The 19,361-nt window shown below is 48.5% G+C and overlaps 1 protein-coding gene across 1 annotated transcript in view; it reads right to left on the reverse strand.

The window, feature by feature from the left end:
- The window catches only part of LOC144943125 (nidogen-2-like), a 94,923-nt gene that overhangs the window by 20,430 nt on the left and 55,132 nt on the right, over positions 1-19,361 (reverse strand). Inside the window, exons 11-16 of the mRNA XM_078870325.1 lie at positions 18,803-18,934; positions 14,592-14,714; positions 8,861-9,004; positions 7,399-7,527; positions 6,246-6,479; positions 2,324-2,493 (exon numbers count right to left, since the gene is read on the reverse strand). Coding sequence (XP_078726451.1) covers positions 2,324-2,493; positions 6,246-6,479; positions 7,399-7,527; positions 8,861-9,004; positions 14,592-14,714; positions 18,803-18,934 — 932 coding nt within the window. The remainder of the gene's footprint in view (positions 1-2,323; positions 2,494-6,245; positions 6,480-7,398; positions 7,528-8,860; positions 9,005-14,591; positions 14,715-18,802; positions 18,935-19,361) is intronic.

A 19,361-nucleotide genomic window follows, 5' to 3' on the forward strand; every position in this document is an offset into this window, starting at 1 on the left:
TGCAGTTCGTCTCAACACTAGCGCTGGCACGCAAATTGCAGGACGGCAGCTGCTCCTTCAACTCTTGGAAGCGAGCAGCGGAGCACTATCCTCCGCCCCCTCACTAACAATGATGACTCTTCCCAGGCCTCGTTGGCTGCTCGAGATGGGGGGTAGGGGGGGGGTCCCCATGGATAATTGACGACCCAACTTCAAAATCGTTTGCACAACCCTACAAGGAAGTCCCTCGTGCGGCCTCATTGTATCTCCACTTTGGATGTCTGTGTGTGTTTGTGAGGGGAGCCGCGTTGCGCTATGTGCCCGTCGACCCGAGTTCCATTCCCGCTCGCGACCAATAACGGTGCGGAATGTTTGAGCCGGTCCTAAGCCTCCCCGAGGTCGACTCAGCTTTAAATAAGTAAACATCAGCACGAGGGAGACAAATGCGGCTAGGCATGGTACTGGTCACCCACCGCCTTGTGTGCCGTGTCAGCCTTCATAGGCGCTCACCAACAGCACTTGCCCCAACAGTGTGTTCAAGGCTATATGGGAGATGTTTGTCTTTATTTGGCGTGCTCACAATCAACACTTGCCCTGGCAGCCTGTGAAGGCTATATCGGGGGATCTTAGTCTTTTGTGTGCAAATTCTGTCACTCGATTGTCATCAGCTCCCATTCCCTACAGTGTTGCATCCTTGCCGGGGCTCGCTTACTTCCCTTTGAACAACGCGAGTCCTATTCGTTCACCATTTCAGAGGTGCCCCAAACCCCCCCCCCCCGTTCTCCTCTCTCTCAAGGTTATTCAAGCTGTGCAAAATTGTCCACGCGGATGCTGAACTTGCACCAGTTTTGTTTGCAAGTGACCACGTGTCACACGAACTGGCGGCGAGCACCCATTTTTAAAGATCCTCCGGTCACGACAGTTTTGCTCGTGGATGTAAAATAAAATAAAAACTCGTTTTTTCTAAAAATAATCTGCACTGCTCTCTTGTTTATCTATATTTAATCCGCTTTGATATCATCTGTCGTCGGTGCCTAAGGCGACATCGGAGAAGCTTGCTTATATTTTGCCTGCAAAAAGCCTTCTTCACAATTCTGAAACAATTAGTACAGCGACACACAGCACGAATGTGTCTGAAGTTGGAATCCTGCTGTCGTGTCTGGGGTAGCGCACCGAGTTCCTGCCCCACTGCAACTGATTAGATTGCAACGTTTAGCAGTGCGCGTGATTGATGACCCAGCACTCGATGATTTACGCACCATGAATTATCACCAGCAGACAGCCACCCCCTTGTCACTCTGCTATCGCGACTATTGTTCCTCTTCCCGTGGAACTTTGCCCGTGGATTCCTCCACCCATGTTGAGAATTCGGTCTGCCAGACTGACAAGTTTTCTTCTCATCAACACTGCGTCTCGCCACCATACTGCAGGTCGCGACAACACACTCACTCGTCGCGGCTCAAAACCCTTCACATTCCGCTTCTTCGCTCGCACTGCTCAACTTTGGACTTCGCTCCCCCTTCGTCTCGTTGGCCAGCTGTGTATGACCTTGCTCAAATCAACGAACGTATTTTCTAGTGATCTATTACAACCCTTCACATTCAAGTGCAATGCCTTGGGCATAAAGACCACCACGGCCGACGACCGATGATGCGCTGGAGACATTTCACGGGGAACGATTGATTTTGCGCATGGCCGGATACGCGGCACGTGGGAGACACTCGGCCTCGTGAAATTCGCAAAAAGCACCAGCAATTCCTGAAGAACTGCATTGTGGTCCTCTCGTCTGAGGTCAGCATCAAAGAACATGGTGGCAGAATGCAACCGACTGCTCAGACTTCTCACGATTCCAGAACTTGCCGATGTATTTTTTACATAATGCACGAGGCCGAGTGCTCTTCGTAAAGCATCACTGTGTAGCGTGCACAACGTACGCGCGGTTCGTTCCTCTACGATGGGCGCTCTCATCGTTTGTAGACGCTATAACTTGTAGAGACCAAAATCGGATCGGTCTTGAGAAGCTGGCCAAAGGACGGGCAGTGGATGGACGAGTGTCACTGTGGTACCAGTAGCCACGCGCCACCGTGCTGCTTGTTGCTGGCCCCTTGGCGCTTGGACACCGGTGCTGAGCAACTGTGATAACGACGACCACGAAAACCAATTGCATCCGTCTCCTTGTGCCGTAACCCACTTCCAATTGCTGCTGCTGCTGCTGCGATCTCATCCCCATTGCCACGACCTCTTATCCCGTGTTCCCTGCTGCGTACTCCCCCACGCGTCACGGACGATGGGGCGGACGGGCGGCGAGGAGTTCCCAAGCGGCGTGGAGCGTCCAGCTACTCACGTGGACGGACACCAGGATCCTGGCGTCGCCCGCGTTCATGCTGGTGCCGTGCAGCGGCACCGTGCCGATCTGCTGCCCCTGGGCGTAGAGCAGCTGCGTGCCGGGAGGGCCCGGGTGGACCACGGGGCGAGTCGTCGGGTCGAGCACCGGCGGAGCGCTCGTCGGGAGGCCTGCGTCGGTGTGTGTGTGCGTGTGTGTGTGTATTTGAATGTGAGCGGGCGTGACAATGTGTGTTTGAGTGTGTGTGTGTGTTTTTTTTGGAGAGCGGTAGAGTAGTGGTTAGCACGCTGCGTTACAAACCCGGTGACCCGAGTTCCAATCTCGCTCATGGCCACCAATGCCGATTATCTGAACCGGTTTTGGGCCTCCCCTTGGTCGACTCAGCCTCAAATGAGTACGTGGTGCGGTGTGTAAACATCGCCACTGGGGAGACAAAGGCGGTCGGGCGTGGTGCTGGCCACCCACCCCCTCGTGTGCCGTGCCGGCCTTCATAGGTGCTGCTCGCTAACCGCAATCGCCCAAAGAGTCTGTGAAGGCTACACGGGGGGATCTTTGTGTAGTCTTTGTGCAGATACACGTGTGTAGATCGATGTGTACGAGGGACATTTTCACTCCATAAACGTGGCGCGCGCGCAGATTAAACCATCTCGCAACGTTTATAGTGCCGAAATCACAATTAAAAGTGGCCCTTGCCCAATTTCTTTTGAGAGCGAAGGCCTAATGAGAAAAGAATTTGCTGTCCACCATCGGACGAAAAATTTCTCACGCGAAATGTGCAGTCTGACGGGAAGTCCAAGCCAGCTGCACAAGCAGCCACCTCCGTGACGTGTAAATCAGACACCAGCCAAATTAAACAACACAACTGTCCTCGCCGATAGCACGCAGAAAAGTGTTTCTGGGCAGTGCGTGATTTAATGCACATTTCCTCTCCTCGTTCCCACCCTGCCTCTCCTCACCACCACCCCCCCCTACTCTCAATTTTCCCTGACCACGTTGCATTTATCATGTCTCCCGGGCCGCAAAGCACGCAGCGCGGCGTACTTGTGTGTGTGTGAAACTGCCAGATGGTACCGATTGTTTCGTCGAGAGTAGGGAATTATGCTGTGAGCAGCCAAAAAAAACATCGTAATAATATGGCCCTGTGCTTCGGAAAATATGAAAGCTTAAATTACTGCTTGCGTGATATATGTATTTTTACCTATGTAATTATTTGAATTATTCTTGGGCAATTTAGTGTTAGTATTTATCTCGCTCAAATAATTATTCTTCTGCGTGAATAATACAACCTTAACACGTTGTTGTGTTTTTTTTACAAAACAACCTCCGTTTGGGAATGTTAATACCGGGCAACCTTTTCTTATGCTGAGCGCGCAGCAACTGTGTTCAATGTTAATGACCCAATTTATTTTACGTAATGAATGATATCCATCTCGATTGCTGGTGCTGACTGAGAAGCATACACTCCACGTTCCTATGGCACGTGCCAACATATCCAGGGGGATAACCTCTTTTTAACGTTCCACCGAGCAGTGCAGCTCACAAAATGGTACCAATTTTATAATCCCTGGAATGATGATGAGCTCAGTCTTCTGAAACTGCATTGCTGATGTTTTATATATATGCATTGTAAGAAGAAAAACAAATCTCCGTAAAGATTTTTGGAGCCAATGTTTTTAGCAGGCGGCTATTAATCATATTAAAGTAACCATGGTAAGCTGCATGATGAGTTCGTCTAGCCAGCACCACAATTTGGCAACACTTTTATCTCGCTATTGCTGATGTCATCCTCTCAACGGACCACATTTTCTCCGACTTCTCTGGTTTCATTCCAAACATAAACATTCTCAACAGGAAACTGACGAAACATTCCAAGAGGAAAATGCCATTGACAAGCAGCACCACCATTGCAAGGTGGCCTTAGAGCAAATGATTCTAGACTCTATCTGTGCGGAGATGTGAGTGTTCTGCAGGTGCTCCGGTTTCCCTGCGCATGCCACTTATTCATGGAAATGGTCAGACGTGCCAAAGCAGCACCGGCTTTAAAAAATAAAAAATCTTGAGATTCAGGCTTTCCTGGGCAAATAAAGGGCATTGTAAATTACAGTGACGATCTTTGTTAATCGAAAACGTTTCATCCGAGATTTAGGCAGCCACTGATGCCTTCCCGACTAAACAAAGGGGGCATTATCATTCATTACGTTCGGCGATAAAAAAAACCCCGCCGTGGTTCACGTTCCATGACGATAGTACGACACTTCATCTTTCTTTCGTAAGGTGGGGTTGGGGGGCAGCATTGATCAGCAAGGTTTCTATGTCCACGTCGAGGTTGGCGAGCGAGCCAGTGGGCGGCTTCAGGAGCAGCTTCGCAGTGAACGTCTGAAACGCCTTCCCGTCGCAAATGATCGAAGCTGGCGGCGGCGTTACTGTGCGGTCCGTGGTTTGTGATTGGCGACAGCCGGGACACTGTGGGCTATTAATTTTAGATTTGAAGCTTTCGTGACTGCAAGGATTCATATTCTTAGGTTTTTTCGGTAAAGTCACGTAGGTAAAAATTATACATTTAAATTAATAAAAGTAAAATAAAAATAAAATAAAAAATCACGACGTTTCGGAGGCAACACAAGCTTCCGTCTTCAGGTGGAACAGTCACAGCACGATAGCTGTATCAGCTTGTGTTGCCTCCGAAACGTCGTGATTTTTTATTTTATTTTTATTTTACTTTTATTAATTTAATTTTTTTACCTACGTGACTTTACCGAAAAAAACCTAAGAATACTGTGGGCTATTCTTAGTTGCCCGTCGGTGCACGAAGTGGCCAGTCTGTTCGTAGCACTAAAGCTCCTGTTGGTGGAGATGTTCCGTCATCGCACCACCAGCCAGTCGTGGCCGTTAGGGAAAATATATTGGTGCGGTGTGAAAACTCACGGAGGTGGGGTTGGGGATGATGGGGGAGGGGAGGGTGGAAGTGGGGAGCACGCAGTTTACAATCTTTATAATGAGCAGGTAAGGTATTGTTAGAGTTTATTTCCCAATATCTTTTTCACCAAGTAGAGCCCACTCCCACAGGCCCCTAATAACAAACCACCACTGGAAACCACCATTAATCAATTTACGACTAAATTAACGACATATTATTTTCGCACCTCCGATTGATATGGTTGGCTATATGTATGTCAGCATACATACATAAATAAGAAGTTATTCATAATTGAGTTTAGGGTCAGATCGTCGTGTAAGTCAAACGTGTGACGTAAACCCTCCTCCACCCGACAAAGCCAATCAATAAAGTTGTCACGTGATGTTTCTGGCAACTGCTTGATTTTTTTTGTCAAGGCGCTCTTCCTCCCCTAATCCAGCTTAAATATACGCTGCCAAGCTTGGTGGTGTTCATTCAGATGCTGCATTTCCGACAGACCTGTTCTTCACCTGAGGATGGCTGCTTGCGTTGTGGCCGAAACGTCGTGAGAATTGTATTATTTTATTAAGTTTTATTTTTATTATTTTATTATCTCCCTTCTACGTGACTTTACCGAAAGAACCAAGAAGATGAACTGCTTGATTGCGCTGGTTGTAATTACCGGCAAAACTGCGGACTACCCAATTGTTAAACGCGTGCGGATCACTCTCCAATAACATTACAGACGTGCCAATTAAAAAAAAACATTGCATTTCTAACAACTGGCGAACGACGCTGGGTGTAACTTCCAGCGAAACGCCGTACCCACTTGAATATTGTGACATTACTCTGCGACACGCCGTTGCGTCGAAGCAGTAATAAATCGGCACGTTCGTTCAATCGCGCGACAACTTCATCTATCGGCTACGTCGGGTGGAGGAGGGTTTACGACACACATTTGTGCAAAGCCCAGCTCCTCTGCGCGCGCCAAACGAAGCTGAAGACGACCAAGCGGCGGGCACTCACACGGGGGCTCGGATCCGGGCGGGCTGCGCGTGCCGGCCACCTCCTGCCCGTCGCGCGTCACGCACCAGCAGTTGCCCGTGCTGCCGTGACACTGCACGGGACGGAAGGCCCCGTGCTCGTCGCACTGCGGCACGTAGCGGCCCACGATGGGCGGGCGCGGGCCGCGGGGGCTCGCGGCGCCAAGGACGCTGTCCCTCCACTGCTCGCACGGCGTGCGCTGACGGGACGGGGCCTCTGCGTGGAGACGCGTGCGGGCGACACAAAGACAAAGGTTCCCCCGTATAGCTTTTAGGAGACTGTTGGGGAAAGTGCGGTCAGCGAGTAGGCTGGGACGGTACATGTGGCGGTCGGGTGACCGGCAATACGCCCGGCCACATTTGTCTGCCGAGTGGCGGTGTTTACACACCGCACCAGGTACTCATTTGAGGCTTAGGCAACACACACCCATACACACACACGCGCGCGCGTGTGCACACGCTGTTACCCGCATGACTATATACATACGTACGAATGTACGTGCCAAGAGTCATAATGATTTCTTGCTCAAATGAGCATTGAGGCTATGAGACATTGGTGCTCATCTTTTATTTTCAGCCCTGAGCCAGTGATGGAAATTCCTCATTCCTATGGTGGGGGAGGGCGTATCCACAGGACAACCAGTGTTGACCTCGAGACAAATCAGTAATTATTTTATCGACCCCGTAGGGCTGATGGGTTGAGTCAACCCTCAGCCGCTCGCTCAATTACTGAGCCACCTGAACAAGTGCTTAATTTCAGCCAGAATAGTCCGGAAGGTTTCCAGGATGAACCTAATTTCATGCACTTGAGCACTCGGTTTAATCACAAGCAGTTGCCCTCATTCAAATCCAGGATCTCAGCAGTGCCAGCTCAGTGCTCTGTGCGCTGCGCCACTCTTCGATTATATATAGCACAACTGACAGGAAAATTGTATCTCAAAACGGTGCAGAATTAGTAACGTGCGCCCTTATCTCATGGAGACGCGGGGAAAAACGACAGACAACCGGGGGAAAAGGCAGGCCCGAACCGGCGCAAACAATCGCCCAAGCTCTGCGGCCCTATAACGGCGCGTTTGTTCAACTCCACGAACGACGGCCGTTGTTTTTGCTGAATATGAATGCTGTAGACCCCTCACCTGTGGCCACGGGCGCGCAGTTGAACCCGTCACCGTCATAGCCCTGGCTGCAGTGGCAGGCAAAGGAGCCGGGGGTATTGTGACACGCCGCGTCGTTGTGGCACACGCGTGTCACGCACTCGTCCACGTCTGAGACGAGCGCAAGGGGTGGGGGGTGAAGGGAAGCGGGTAAGGGGGGGGGTAAGAAACTACGCTCATCAGCCACAACCGGTGCCAGGAGACATCGTCGCACGTGGCGCTAATTCAATCTCTGCCTGCTACGATGGTAAACAAGGAACCTCACGCGAGAGTGCCGTAATGCAATTCCATTCTAAAGAGCCTCTTGATGACGAGTGAAATGGGATGCAAGCTGGCACGCGCTGCGTTATGCTCTGTGAATAAGTCAATTAGGACAATCAGACACACGCGTAGACAGAGAGAGAGAGAGAGCGCTGTGACATTAGGTGTGTGCAGAGTGAATGCAGTCGCTGCTGCTGATGCTTGGGCGATTGTACGCTGGTTGGGAAAAGCAATATAAGCAGGGGTTACTGTACTTTCATCTCGGGTATATTCCAAAGAAGGCTGTGTGAGTAAAATATTTTATTACGTACCATCTCAGAAGCGAACATAATTCCTGCATTCGTTATTTATAATCAGTCAACACGCTGCACGTATGAAACTCTTTTTTTATTGGCTTCAGCCTCCTACCTTTGGTGAATAAAATATATGACACGTTTTTTAGGCCAATCGTCCATGACATAAAAGCTTTGATTTCTGAGTGGCGTCAGGGTCCGGCGCTCAACCCAGCCGCGTGTTTCTCCGCGGAGGACCCCACGTGAAGTGTAGTCAATCGGTTTATTTCCCAACATAAACTATTCAGCGGACCACGCTGGAAGCTTGTCTCCCCTTGAAGTCTGTTGCAATGCTCACCCTGGATGGAGACCGGGATTTCCATTTCACCCGAGGGTGGGATTTTCCCGGCTGCTTCAAAACTCTTGCGCGTTCAGCACTTGGGTCGCCACCTCCGAGGTAGTACAACGGAGGTCGGGAGACGACCCCGGCGAAGGTATAACGTCTCGCGATTCTACTTGCTTACTGCTCGCTCGCTCGCTGTGCCGCAGATTGTTTGGCGCAACGTCCGAAATCGGCTTCGGAAGCTCCGAGTGCGGAAAGCGAAACGTCGGACGTCGTGCCGAGCGACACACGACACGACCCAAATAAGAGCAGTGTCTCACAAAACCCGGGAGCGGAGAGAGCTAAACGTACGTCGACTTGAGTGGCCGCACTTTATTACGTAACTGACCCAAAAAAAAAAGACCCGGACTTTTGAAGGCCCACTGGGGAATATTCACAGATTTCCCATGTAGAGGGGGGACGTCTTCGGGAAGACAAAAAACCAGGACGGGTTTGGCAAACCCCTCAAAGTGAAGCTGTCTCGAGGCAGTGACCGCGAGACGCCGCCGTAAAACCGCGCGGCTCGTACCGTCGCAGCGGTGGCCGTTGCCCCAGTAGCCGGGTAGACAGATGCACGTGAACTCCTCTCCACCCACGTGTAGGCAACGGGCCCGGTCCGAAGGTGCGCAGTTGTTTCTGCCATCCCGGCACGGATCGCTCGGGGGGGCTTGCTCTGAAGTGGTCGGGGGGGGGGGGGCAGAGAGGGTGGCGGTTGAGTTAGTAGACGAAACGCACGAACGCAATAAGCACCGCAATGCGTACAGCTTCCTGCGCTTGACCTGACTCGCTAAGCCTTGAGTCTTTATCTCTTTGTCGACGTCTGCTCTTTCCAGGATTTGCTTGCTTGATGCGATGCACTTCATAAGAAATGTTAAGAACTCTACGGAACGCTTTCATGACCAAGGCAACCATTCTCGTCTCTTCTTCATTAAGAGCCCGGGTTTCACACACATGCATTGCGATTGAACACATCACGTTTCTTCTTTGATGTCAGTTACATTGCTCTACTTTCCCATATTTTATCCAATTTCCCTTCAAGGCGGCTGTCACCGAGTCCCATTTTAATGTCCCTTTTTCACTCCCGGCATCTGCTGTAACGACGCTGCTCGATCATTTAGCCGGTATTTTGTTTAACTTGCAGATTGGATGCATACATATTTCACGAAAAAGACAAGAAGACCGGGGGTATATTGCCGCCCCAAAAAGTTTGGGGAATTTCACTTTGAAAGAGCATGCACTCATATTTACTACTCTCTACTTGAAGGTCATATATTAGCATGGGTTATTATACCGCAGATATATATTTTCAGGCGCTATTCTGTCAGTAGCATAGAATAACAGGCTACTTTTATTTAAAAGTCTTTTCAAGCAATCGCAGAGTGAAAAAGCTGTTTCTGACTCCAGTATGTCAGAATGCCTTTGCCGTGCCTCCCTCTCCGTCTCTGAAGGGCAATCGCCTTAAACATTGCCCGAAACAGTGCCTTACAATTACTCATCAGAGTTTGTTAAACATCATCAGTGGGTGAATTGTTACGTCATATTGCCACGTAAATATGAGGTTTAATACGTAGGTTTTCGCGACCAATATTATTCATAATCAACGTTTTTGGGTTTAGATCGCGTTATTGTACTCAAATTGTAATTGTTTTGGTTTCACGCTTCAACACACCGGTGGGCTAAAGCAGTGCACTATTTGTCTTTTGTCAACGTGACACTTTTTTACTGATTGGCCGTGTCGGGTGGTGGAGGGTTACGACACATTTATAAATAACGCGATCTAAACCCAAAAACGTTGATTGTAAATATAAGGGTCTTCAACGTGATACTTTCCGTCAAGTTTGTGCAACTTTATATTTGAGCGTCTTGGTGTCAGCCTTCTCTTCCATAACAACTCGAAACGCTTGATTAAACATGCCATTTAGGGACAATTATTTATTCACAGTGTCTCTTTCTCTCTCTCTATTGCCATCGCGAGTTTCCCTACCAATCCCTGCTACTCCTTACATAACCCACTCTCACATCTCCACTCTAAGAGCCCTCTGCTTGGTTAATAATATAATAATGAGAGAGCAGCACTCCTTTTATGCTTGACTCCATCAACCTGTGACTTCTATTACCCATGTGAGTTATAGGCTCCACGAAAACTCCTATTCTATGCGGCCCTACGTCTTCCTAGTTTTCCCCGTAAAATCTGTTACAAAATGTAGTATTTTTATTCTTAGTATCCACAATGCCGTGGATAACAGGAATCGTGGGGAAATGTCACCACAATATCCACATGTTTTTTTCACCACATAAAATCGCGGAAAATGTTGCAGGCAATAGGAACTGTGATGCTCGTCAACAGGATCACCGCGCTTGAAAGGATTTCTACCGCAGTAACAATTCACAGGCGTCTGTCAATCCACCTATGGACAATGCCCTCCCCACGTCGTTTCATTCACGATGGTCAAGCGGCCATATTTCACCATGCCGTGCAGTGCGGGTATTGCGTGACGCTGCTACTGGGTAGTTGAAAGCAGATACCCCCAACAACAGCGGAGAAGCGACGCTCACAACAACGAGCGGAGCAACTAAAACGTTGGTGCAGTAGGGAGCAAAGGTGGTGCATCTGCCAGTCATCTCAGTTAACCCAAATGACCTGGGTACTCCTGCCAGTGAACCTTGGATATTTCACGTGGCCTCAAGGTGCACCTAGCCTGGCATAGGCACCGTGGTGGCGTCACCCTTCACTTCATGGCGAATGGCAGGCTGCTGTTGTTGTTGTGAGTTTAGATATCACTCGTCGCTGATCTTAGCCATGGCTGGGAATCGAATTCTGTGTCCACAGCGCTCAGCACTAAACAGTGCGCCCCAACCCCAACCCCCTCCCCCAACCCCTCGCTCGCTTATGAATGGGGAAACGTCAAAGCGCAGGTGTGTTGGTGCAAATAAAGAAAAAAAACAGCAAAGGTGCGGGGCAACAGCACAAGCCTGCCATTAAACTCCACCTGAGCGTCAGACGCCAGCCGGTGGGAATCTGGGAACGTTCCAAAGGGGGGCAAGGCAAAGGGCAAAAAAAAAGCAATCAGAATGCTCACGACCTTGTTCAGCGAGCCTTCGTGCGGCGAGGGGGCGCGTGTGTGTGATGTTTAGCAAGCGCACCTGTGCAGGTGGGCCGTGTCCTGTGAAACGAGCCAACATCCGGCTCATTGCACTAGCTCTTGAGCTTGGTATGCAATTAAAAGTTCCTTGTGATCGTTTGGAAATGGAAATTACCTTATTAATACGGTATAAATGTACCCTTGCTGCCTCGGCACATGAAGGCAAGCCAAAAGAAAATTGTTAAGAACAAAAAACTTTTTTTAATCTCTTGCCAAAAAGGGGAGAAGACACAACAATTTGGCGATGGACTTTCCGTGGTGATTATTTTCACAGGAAGCTTGCCGACTGAAAGCTCCGGTCTGTCTTTTCAGACCTCGGAAGCCGAGTAAAGTCGAACCTGGTCGTCATTTGGATTGGGGAAATAGGGGGTTGTCACTTGTCCTGGTTTCCCAAGGAATGTCCTCTCTTTCAGGTCTCTAGGTCTTCCTGGGACGTTAAAAGTCTCTCTTTTGAATCAGTTGCAAACTGATACAAGACGACGCTCTTAACGTGTGGTTCTCCGGCATTGCGAGATTCTTCTACTTCCCTTGACATGTCCCAGTTGATTTTGTACCTCAGAAGTGGAAAACCTTAAGCCTGCGAAGGCATCAGTAGCCCATTGCTTCTATCTTTGCATAAATGCCTCTGCCTTGATATCAGCCTGACACACAGTGAAGGTGAACCTAAGAGACAGGCGGAGAAGTTACCACATACATATTGTATAAACACTGTATACGGCTTGCAAGCATGTGCAGTTGCTTACGTAACTGACTAGCAGTATCATTGCCCAGTAAACATGGAATATTGGGCCAACGTTAACATGTGTATTGGCTAACTGGTGTGATGTTCATTGTCTTAATCCGACGTACTGGCAAGGACATGCTGTGTTCATGATTTTGGCAATCGCTCCGACTTCCATCCGCAAGTTACTCTGCTGCAGATTGTGTGTGCGTGTCTGTGTGTACCCGTGTTGTGCTTTGGCATTCCTTCATCTCTATACGGGGCGCCGCAGTGGGTTCGATCCCAACCCTGACGCCTGAGAATGTGGAGTTTGCATGGCTCTCTCCTTGTGGCAGTGCGTATTTTTCTCTGGGTCCTCCGGTTTTTCTCTCTAACATTTATAAACGGTCGTTTAGACTATTTGCCTGCTACACATTTCCACATGATAAGCCACTTTGTTGAGCTACCATTTGTGGTCAGGTCTTTTCTAAAAAAGATCAATATTGCTCAGTGGGCCTTACCTGGTATAATAAAAATAATTTTAAGCAATAGTTACATTTATCGCTGCATCGTTTGAGTCTGGCATTCTTGTTCATAGCATGTGATAATTGGATATGTTGATTGCAGTTGTTTTCATTTGCATGTTGTTCCTCGTTATGTGCACCCGGCCGACTGGGACATGTAATCGGCAAGAAAATCCTTTCCAATAAAGTAACAAAATAAACAGCGAACGACGCAGTGGTGGCATCATGCTCTCAAGGCACGTGGCGAATCTGAGCCCGGCTTTGTTGACAACGAACCGCAGCGCTGCGTCAAAACGCACGGTACAGTAATGCGCGACTCGTCACCGTGAGTTTGACGGCGCGGAAATTAATCCGCTTTTCCGATCGGCATCCAAGACAATCATTATAGCGCCGGGAAAGTAATCTTTCGTGATCATCGGAGAAAATGCGCTTTTAGTGAGATCCACGCCACCACTCTATCACTCTACATTTCTTACGTGGATCTCAAAGGATTTCCGTATTGGAAATGCAATCACTAATGTGGCCCATTAACAATGCCATAGAGGTTTATACCATATTCCTAGATGGGAGGTGGCTGGCGCCTTGGGAAAATTATACGCACGCCAAACCAATGAGCCAACGCTGCTGGAACCCTCAGTTAGAATCCATGTGTGAGTGCACCGTAATTAAAACCAGCTTCTCAAGATGTTACATTCCCCCACTACCTACGATTGACTGCAACTCTCTATAAACTGAGATAAGCGATGAGTAAAACACACCTCAGAGGATGGCGTCAATGCATGCTATGTGGGCCAATGAGGGTTGTTTGACCATATTTCACCACGCTGGTCAGTGCGAATTCGTCAAGTTAAAAGCCCAGCTCCGATTCAAATGTCACTTGCCACTGACGGCAGCCATGGCTGGGAATCGCACTGAGGACACCAGGTTCATAGTGCAGTCCGTTAACTACCACCACAATTTATGTGGAACCATATTTTATCGGCATGAAATAATTGACCCCGCATCCTCTCCGCCAATCGATTGTCATCATTCAGGGTCACGAGATCCATTCAAGAAGTCGTTTCTTTTTCGTCTCCTTTTAGCCTTCTCATTCGCATTATCTCCCGTTTGTTTCGTCCCTGCTTTGCGGTTTTGTTTGCCAGGAAATCCGATGCTGTTGTTGATGAAACCCGACTCAAAGATCTTCTTAGCTCACAGGGTACTTGAAAATAAACTGGACTGGATTAATTGAACTGAATTTTCCCAACATTAACATCCGCACATCGTTTGCCTAAATCACAAATAATCGATCCTGCCACACTTGACCGATGCGCAAGACTCGATAAGAGTTAATGAATCGATGCATCATTGCGTGCCCCCCCCCCCCGCTCGTACGTGCGTGTCATTACTTGGCGGCGACTAAGAACAGATACAAAATTAGCACATTAATTAAACATAGTCACAAGTTTTATTTATACCGTCACTGGGCGGAAATGATGGGGACTCAACGAGGAGCGCTGCACCGCGGGGAATGAATGCGCAATGAACCCCTCCACTGAATATCCAACTTCGCCTTGAAGACAATTTGAGCTTCTCCCCCTCTATCTCTCTCTCTCTCTGTCCCCCTCTGGAAACCTCACCTTTAACTGACTCTGCAAAAATCCTGTAGACCATCAGTTGGCCAAAAGGGGTTTCTCTGGAGCTCACCCGAGTGGAGGCTCTTCTGCCAAAAATGACGTGAGCAAGTATGCATGTACGCATGTGTGTATGTTGAGCGTCTTGCACACCGCATGTAGCAAACCGTGCTAATTGCAGGTGCAGGGGAAGGAAAGTAATCGCAGGGCTGCATCTTTAGCAACGTTTTCTACCCGTGCTTGCAGTACGTTTCGTGTCTGTGTCTCGGTTTGTGCGTACCTATGCATGTGTAACCATCAGGACTTGGCTGGTAGCCGGCCGAACAGTGGCATCTGTACGACCCCGGCAGGTTTTCACATTGGCCGTAAGGACCGCAACGGTTCACCTGGCATTCGTCGGTATCTGTGCGGTAAAGAAGAAGGGCGAGGGGTTATGGACGTGAAACGGCGTGGCCACGATGGGTTGCACAATGTGAGATCCACAATACACGTGTCGTCCGTTTTAAAGAAAAAAACATCGCTGCCATGTGATTATCGTTCATCTTAAATAGCCATAATATAAGTTTTTTTTTTTGGGTTAGATCGCGTAAATATAAATGTGTCGATAAACCCGCCACCACCCGACACAGCTGATTAGTAAGGTTTGTCACGTACAAGTACAGCACACCGGTGTGTTGGAGAGGGCATCCACAACATTTACAATCTGAGTAGAATGTGTCGCTAGTAATCGCAACTCGCTTCATCAGGCGGACAGCCAGATTTGTGGAGACATACTCCTGCTTCGTACCTTAAATAAAAAGAATAGTAACAATATAGCAATTTATGTGATGTAATAATGTTCACAATTAATTTAATTGTTTTAACTATCCACAGTGTAGCTGACAGCATGTGCGTTTAAATAGTTACGGATTGAGCCCAGGCCTCACAATTCGCTTGTCGGTGTCACCCGAGGTGGCTTAACTTTAATGGTTATGGAAAGGTGTTTACGTGGTGAACAAGTTTATTTGATTTTTACTACACGGATGGTCCCATAAGCCAGTTGCCCTGCTATTTTACGAGGGGGGGGGTCTGTGGTGCGTGAGTGCAGCAACAACAATGAACAAAAGACAAAAACACCAATATCGCGGCGAGCGAGTACAGGCACGACTAACAAACGTGGTGCTTGACGGTCACAAGCGAAACGCATGCGAATAGAAATTATTAGTGCAAATATAGTAGCAGAGGAAGATGCATCAAAACAAGTGACGTGCAGGTGGTATAAGTAACCCTATATTCTAATCTAATTGTGACATAGCCACACGCAAGTCGAAAAGGACAATGCAAACATGAGGGAGCAAAGGGGTGCCAGCAAAAAAGTGATGCACATGTTCCAGTAAGCCCTGCGTGTTTGGGTTAATCGGGAGATGAAGAATGGGAGTGAATGGAAGGAACGGAGCTGTGAGGGTATTCCAGAAACGCGGGGCAGCAACGTGAGAAGACATGTTACCAAGCAAAGAGTGAATGATTTGATAACCATTTAAAACGAGAGAAATTATTTGTAATTATCAAATAAGCCAGTACGAATAAAGCCAGTACGACCACAGTTCGGCTACGTTGGACTAATGGTAACAATTTGTAGACCTGTGGCAGGCTAAGTTGAGTTCACTGCAGTCAGAGAACTAAAACAATAAATAAATGAAATTTTCAGTATTTTTTTTAAAGATTTTTTTTTTCCCAATCGTACTGACAGTACAGCAAAGCACAACGACCGATGCAACAGTGACAACGTCCAAATGGTCAGAACGTTTACGGGAAAAAACGGACATCGGGGCGATCGTCGCGCGGAGAAATGTAATGTCGTATCGCGTGAGAAATAATACGGCGGCAGGCCCTCTTGAGCGAGCGCAAGCGATGGCAACTGCCAAAGTCTCCCCCATTCCCCCGCCTCTGCAACCCGAGCCTGGTTTGTCTTGTCTCAAAGCAGTCAGCTCCCGCGAGCGCGGCGGTGACGAGAGCAGCGATTAAACTTCCTCTCCCTCTGGCTGGTTCTACTGCTGCTCGCTTGCAATGCGTGCGCTTGTACCCAAGGCTTGGTCTCCCACGGTGCTATTTTGAACAAGTGGCAAATCAATTATTTATGTGCAGCACACGGCAAAGGGACACGCAATTCGACTCAACTAGCAGAACTTGACAAAGTGGCGTGTCGCTCTTTGTACACACGCGCGCAAAGTGTATTTATCTATTTATCGTGAATATTTATTTAACGTACATAATTCTTTTTTTTCGTGATTACACTGGGGAGATCAGAATCAGAATCTTAATTTATACTGGGGGAATCCGATGAGCTATGAAGCTCTTCTTCACAGGTGTCCAGTTGGGGCGGGTCAGAAAGTTAAAACAACAAACAATACAAACACGATGGGAGTGCAAAGTATAGGAGAGGTAAGCCAATCACATTTTTTTTTATTTTACCAGGTAAAGCCCACTGAGCTATGTAACTTTTTTTCAGAAGCGACCTGGCCACAAATGGCAGCTCAATGAAGTGGCTTATCACGTGGAAATTTAACGCAGCCAAATAATCTAAATAATATAAACGCGTGGGGATTCATTGACTCTACTTCACCGTCACTGATCAATGTGGGTTGGTAAAAGGGAGTCGAGAAAGGCCAGGTATCGAACTGAGGTGTTCAGGTCGATAGTTCAGTGCACGAACCACAGTGCCACCCTTCCCTTTAAGTGCCCAGTCATTTTTACATGAATGCAGACAGAGACTGCTATAATGCTGTAACACTGAATATTAAATCACGTGGACGTTTATAACTAGACCCAGCACCTTGTGACATAAAAATACAGTCGTCTTTTTTGTTGGATGGCGGTGAGTTGACCATCAACCTTTCTATGTTCATGTTTATGCGTGAGACGGTGGACGGCTTTCCGTGAATATCTGGCATGGAGAATGATCGGCAGGATGGACGTCTGTGAAAAACAGCTTCATAGCTAATCGGATTCCTCCAGTCTACATCAAGATTCTGATTCGGATCGAAGCCAACAGTGGTTTTACTCTGTGTTCAATGGCATGAGATCCAGACTAACACGGAGGCTAGCAGACGTACATGAACACGGATAGGCTCACAACGATGACCAGAGACTCGGACACCCGATGAATAACCGAAAATCTCCCGGCGAACGATTGAGCCCAACGACGGATTCACAGTGCCCTCGACGGATTGGAGTCGGAGACCGTGGCGGCACTGCAAGCTACGCTTCGTTGTCCATCGGGCGCGAGGGGGGAAGGCCACGTCGGCTTGTGCGCCGGGGGGGACAAGGCGACAACTTCCACGTGGCATGGCCGCCGGTCGCGCGCAACCGTTCCCATTGCTTCTTGCCGCCCGCTGTGAAATCTCGCGGCACGATTGCAGGCGAAGCCAAAGAACGCGTTCCTCGCCGCCGCCACCGGCGTTTCACCGGGCTCTGCCGCGCAAATCGAAACCCAAACGCGGCAGGCTGGCGTCGTGAATAACGATGCCCGCTACACGCGAGAGAGCACTAGGTAACAGCGGTTTGCGTATCACATTCGTCAGTAGCAACACTTGATCCTCTCTTACACTTTAGAACTCACACGGGTCCACCCACGCTCACAAGTGACTGAGTGTGCGCGCCGTCAAGAGCCGAAGCAGTCATCGTTTTTACATTTCACCCTGCGATCACTGTTTGGCTTGAAAGTTTAATAATTTCAAATTCAGCAATTATTGTATTGGCTGTGTCGCCGGAGACCGACTCGCAATGATGGGTGACACAGAATCAATGACAAGTCATTCATCAAGGTTGACAATCTCGCCGAGCCCACAGCGCCAAGATGCATGAATAAGGACCTCATTGTGCTGATCGAGAACCACATTCGCAATCAATCAGCCCTTAATTGTAATAATTACTGGCACAGATGCTTCCTCAATTATTCATGGCCAGGTAAGTAGAAGCTCAATGGGATAAAAATGTATCTCCTTTCGAAAGTGACATGAGATAAATGTAGAGCATTAGGCTTTGCAACGATGCAGAGATTCATCAATTAAAATCAATTTGTATCTTACACATACAGTATATATATGGATCCAGCTGTGCATGTGTGAGAATAGATGTATGTAAAAGCTATGCAAGATGATAGGCAAATTTTGCATTGAGGGTAACGGGGGGGAGGGGCGGGGATGAACAAAACGGTACAAATGAGACCGTGAACACGAAACAAAAAAGTGGATCGATTATCTAAATGGAACCCGCGACCCCCAAAGTGAGACAAATTCATAGAATCCGCAGGTGGTGGCTCGTGAATTATTACAAAAGCCAGCGCGATAAAAAGCGTGCGGTGGAATCAACATCTGCGAAATAAAATTAAAATCAAAGGCGGAACGCCGCCCCGCGCTACTCATTCAATTACCGGTAGCGCGGGCTCCACGCGGCGGAGAGGGGCGATCACGTGCCGCGGAGGTGGAGGACAGTGAGGACAGCTGGGCTCACCTGCGCAACCGTGCCCCTCGGGAGTCGGCTGGTAGCCATGGGGACACTCGGGAGGGCCGCACCGGTAGGAGCCGGCGAAGTTCTCGCAGCGGCTCGACGTCCCGCACGGGTTCGCCCGGCACTCGTCCACATCTGGGAGAGGCGCCGCACAGATCGACCGTTCGAACGCCTTTTTAAATCCTTTATGTTAAGTTCGCTTGCTTGCTTGCTTGCGTGCTTGCGTGCTTGCTTGCTTGCTTACGACCGTGCAAATCTTTCGGTCGTTTTTTAACACACTTCCCGTGATCCAATCGAGCTGGCATTTTGCACACAGACTCGTTGTGCGTGACAATTAATTTTCGTGAAAATTTTTTCCAAAATTTTACACTGTTTAGGAATTTTTTTTTAAATATTTAATTACCAATTGCTTAATGCTGGCAGACAATCATCTGACCCATAGGTGGCAGCCATCTCAAGCCAGAGGACAAGAGGACTCTAGCCGCCACGCATATAAAGGATTTAGAGTGAAAAACTTTGTTTTTACGGGTTAATTTTTTAATCCTTTATATTAAGTTCACTT

Source organism: Lampetra fluviatilis, chromosome 30 (genome assembly GCF_964198595.1).
Source record: "Lampetra fluviatilis chromosome 30, kcLamFluv1.1, whole genome shotgun sequence".
NCBI classification, from domain to species: domain Eukaryota; kingdom Metazoa; phylum Chordata; class Hyperoartia; order Petromyzontiformes; family Petromyzontidae; genus Lampetra; species Lampetra fluviatilis.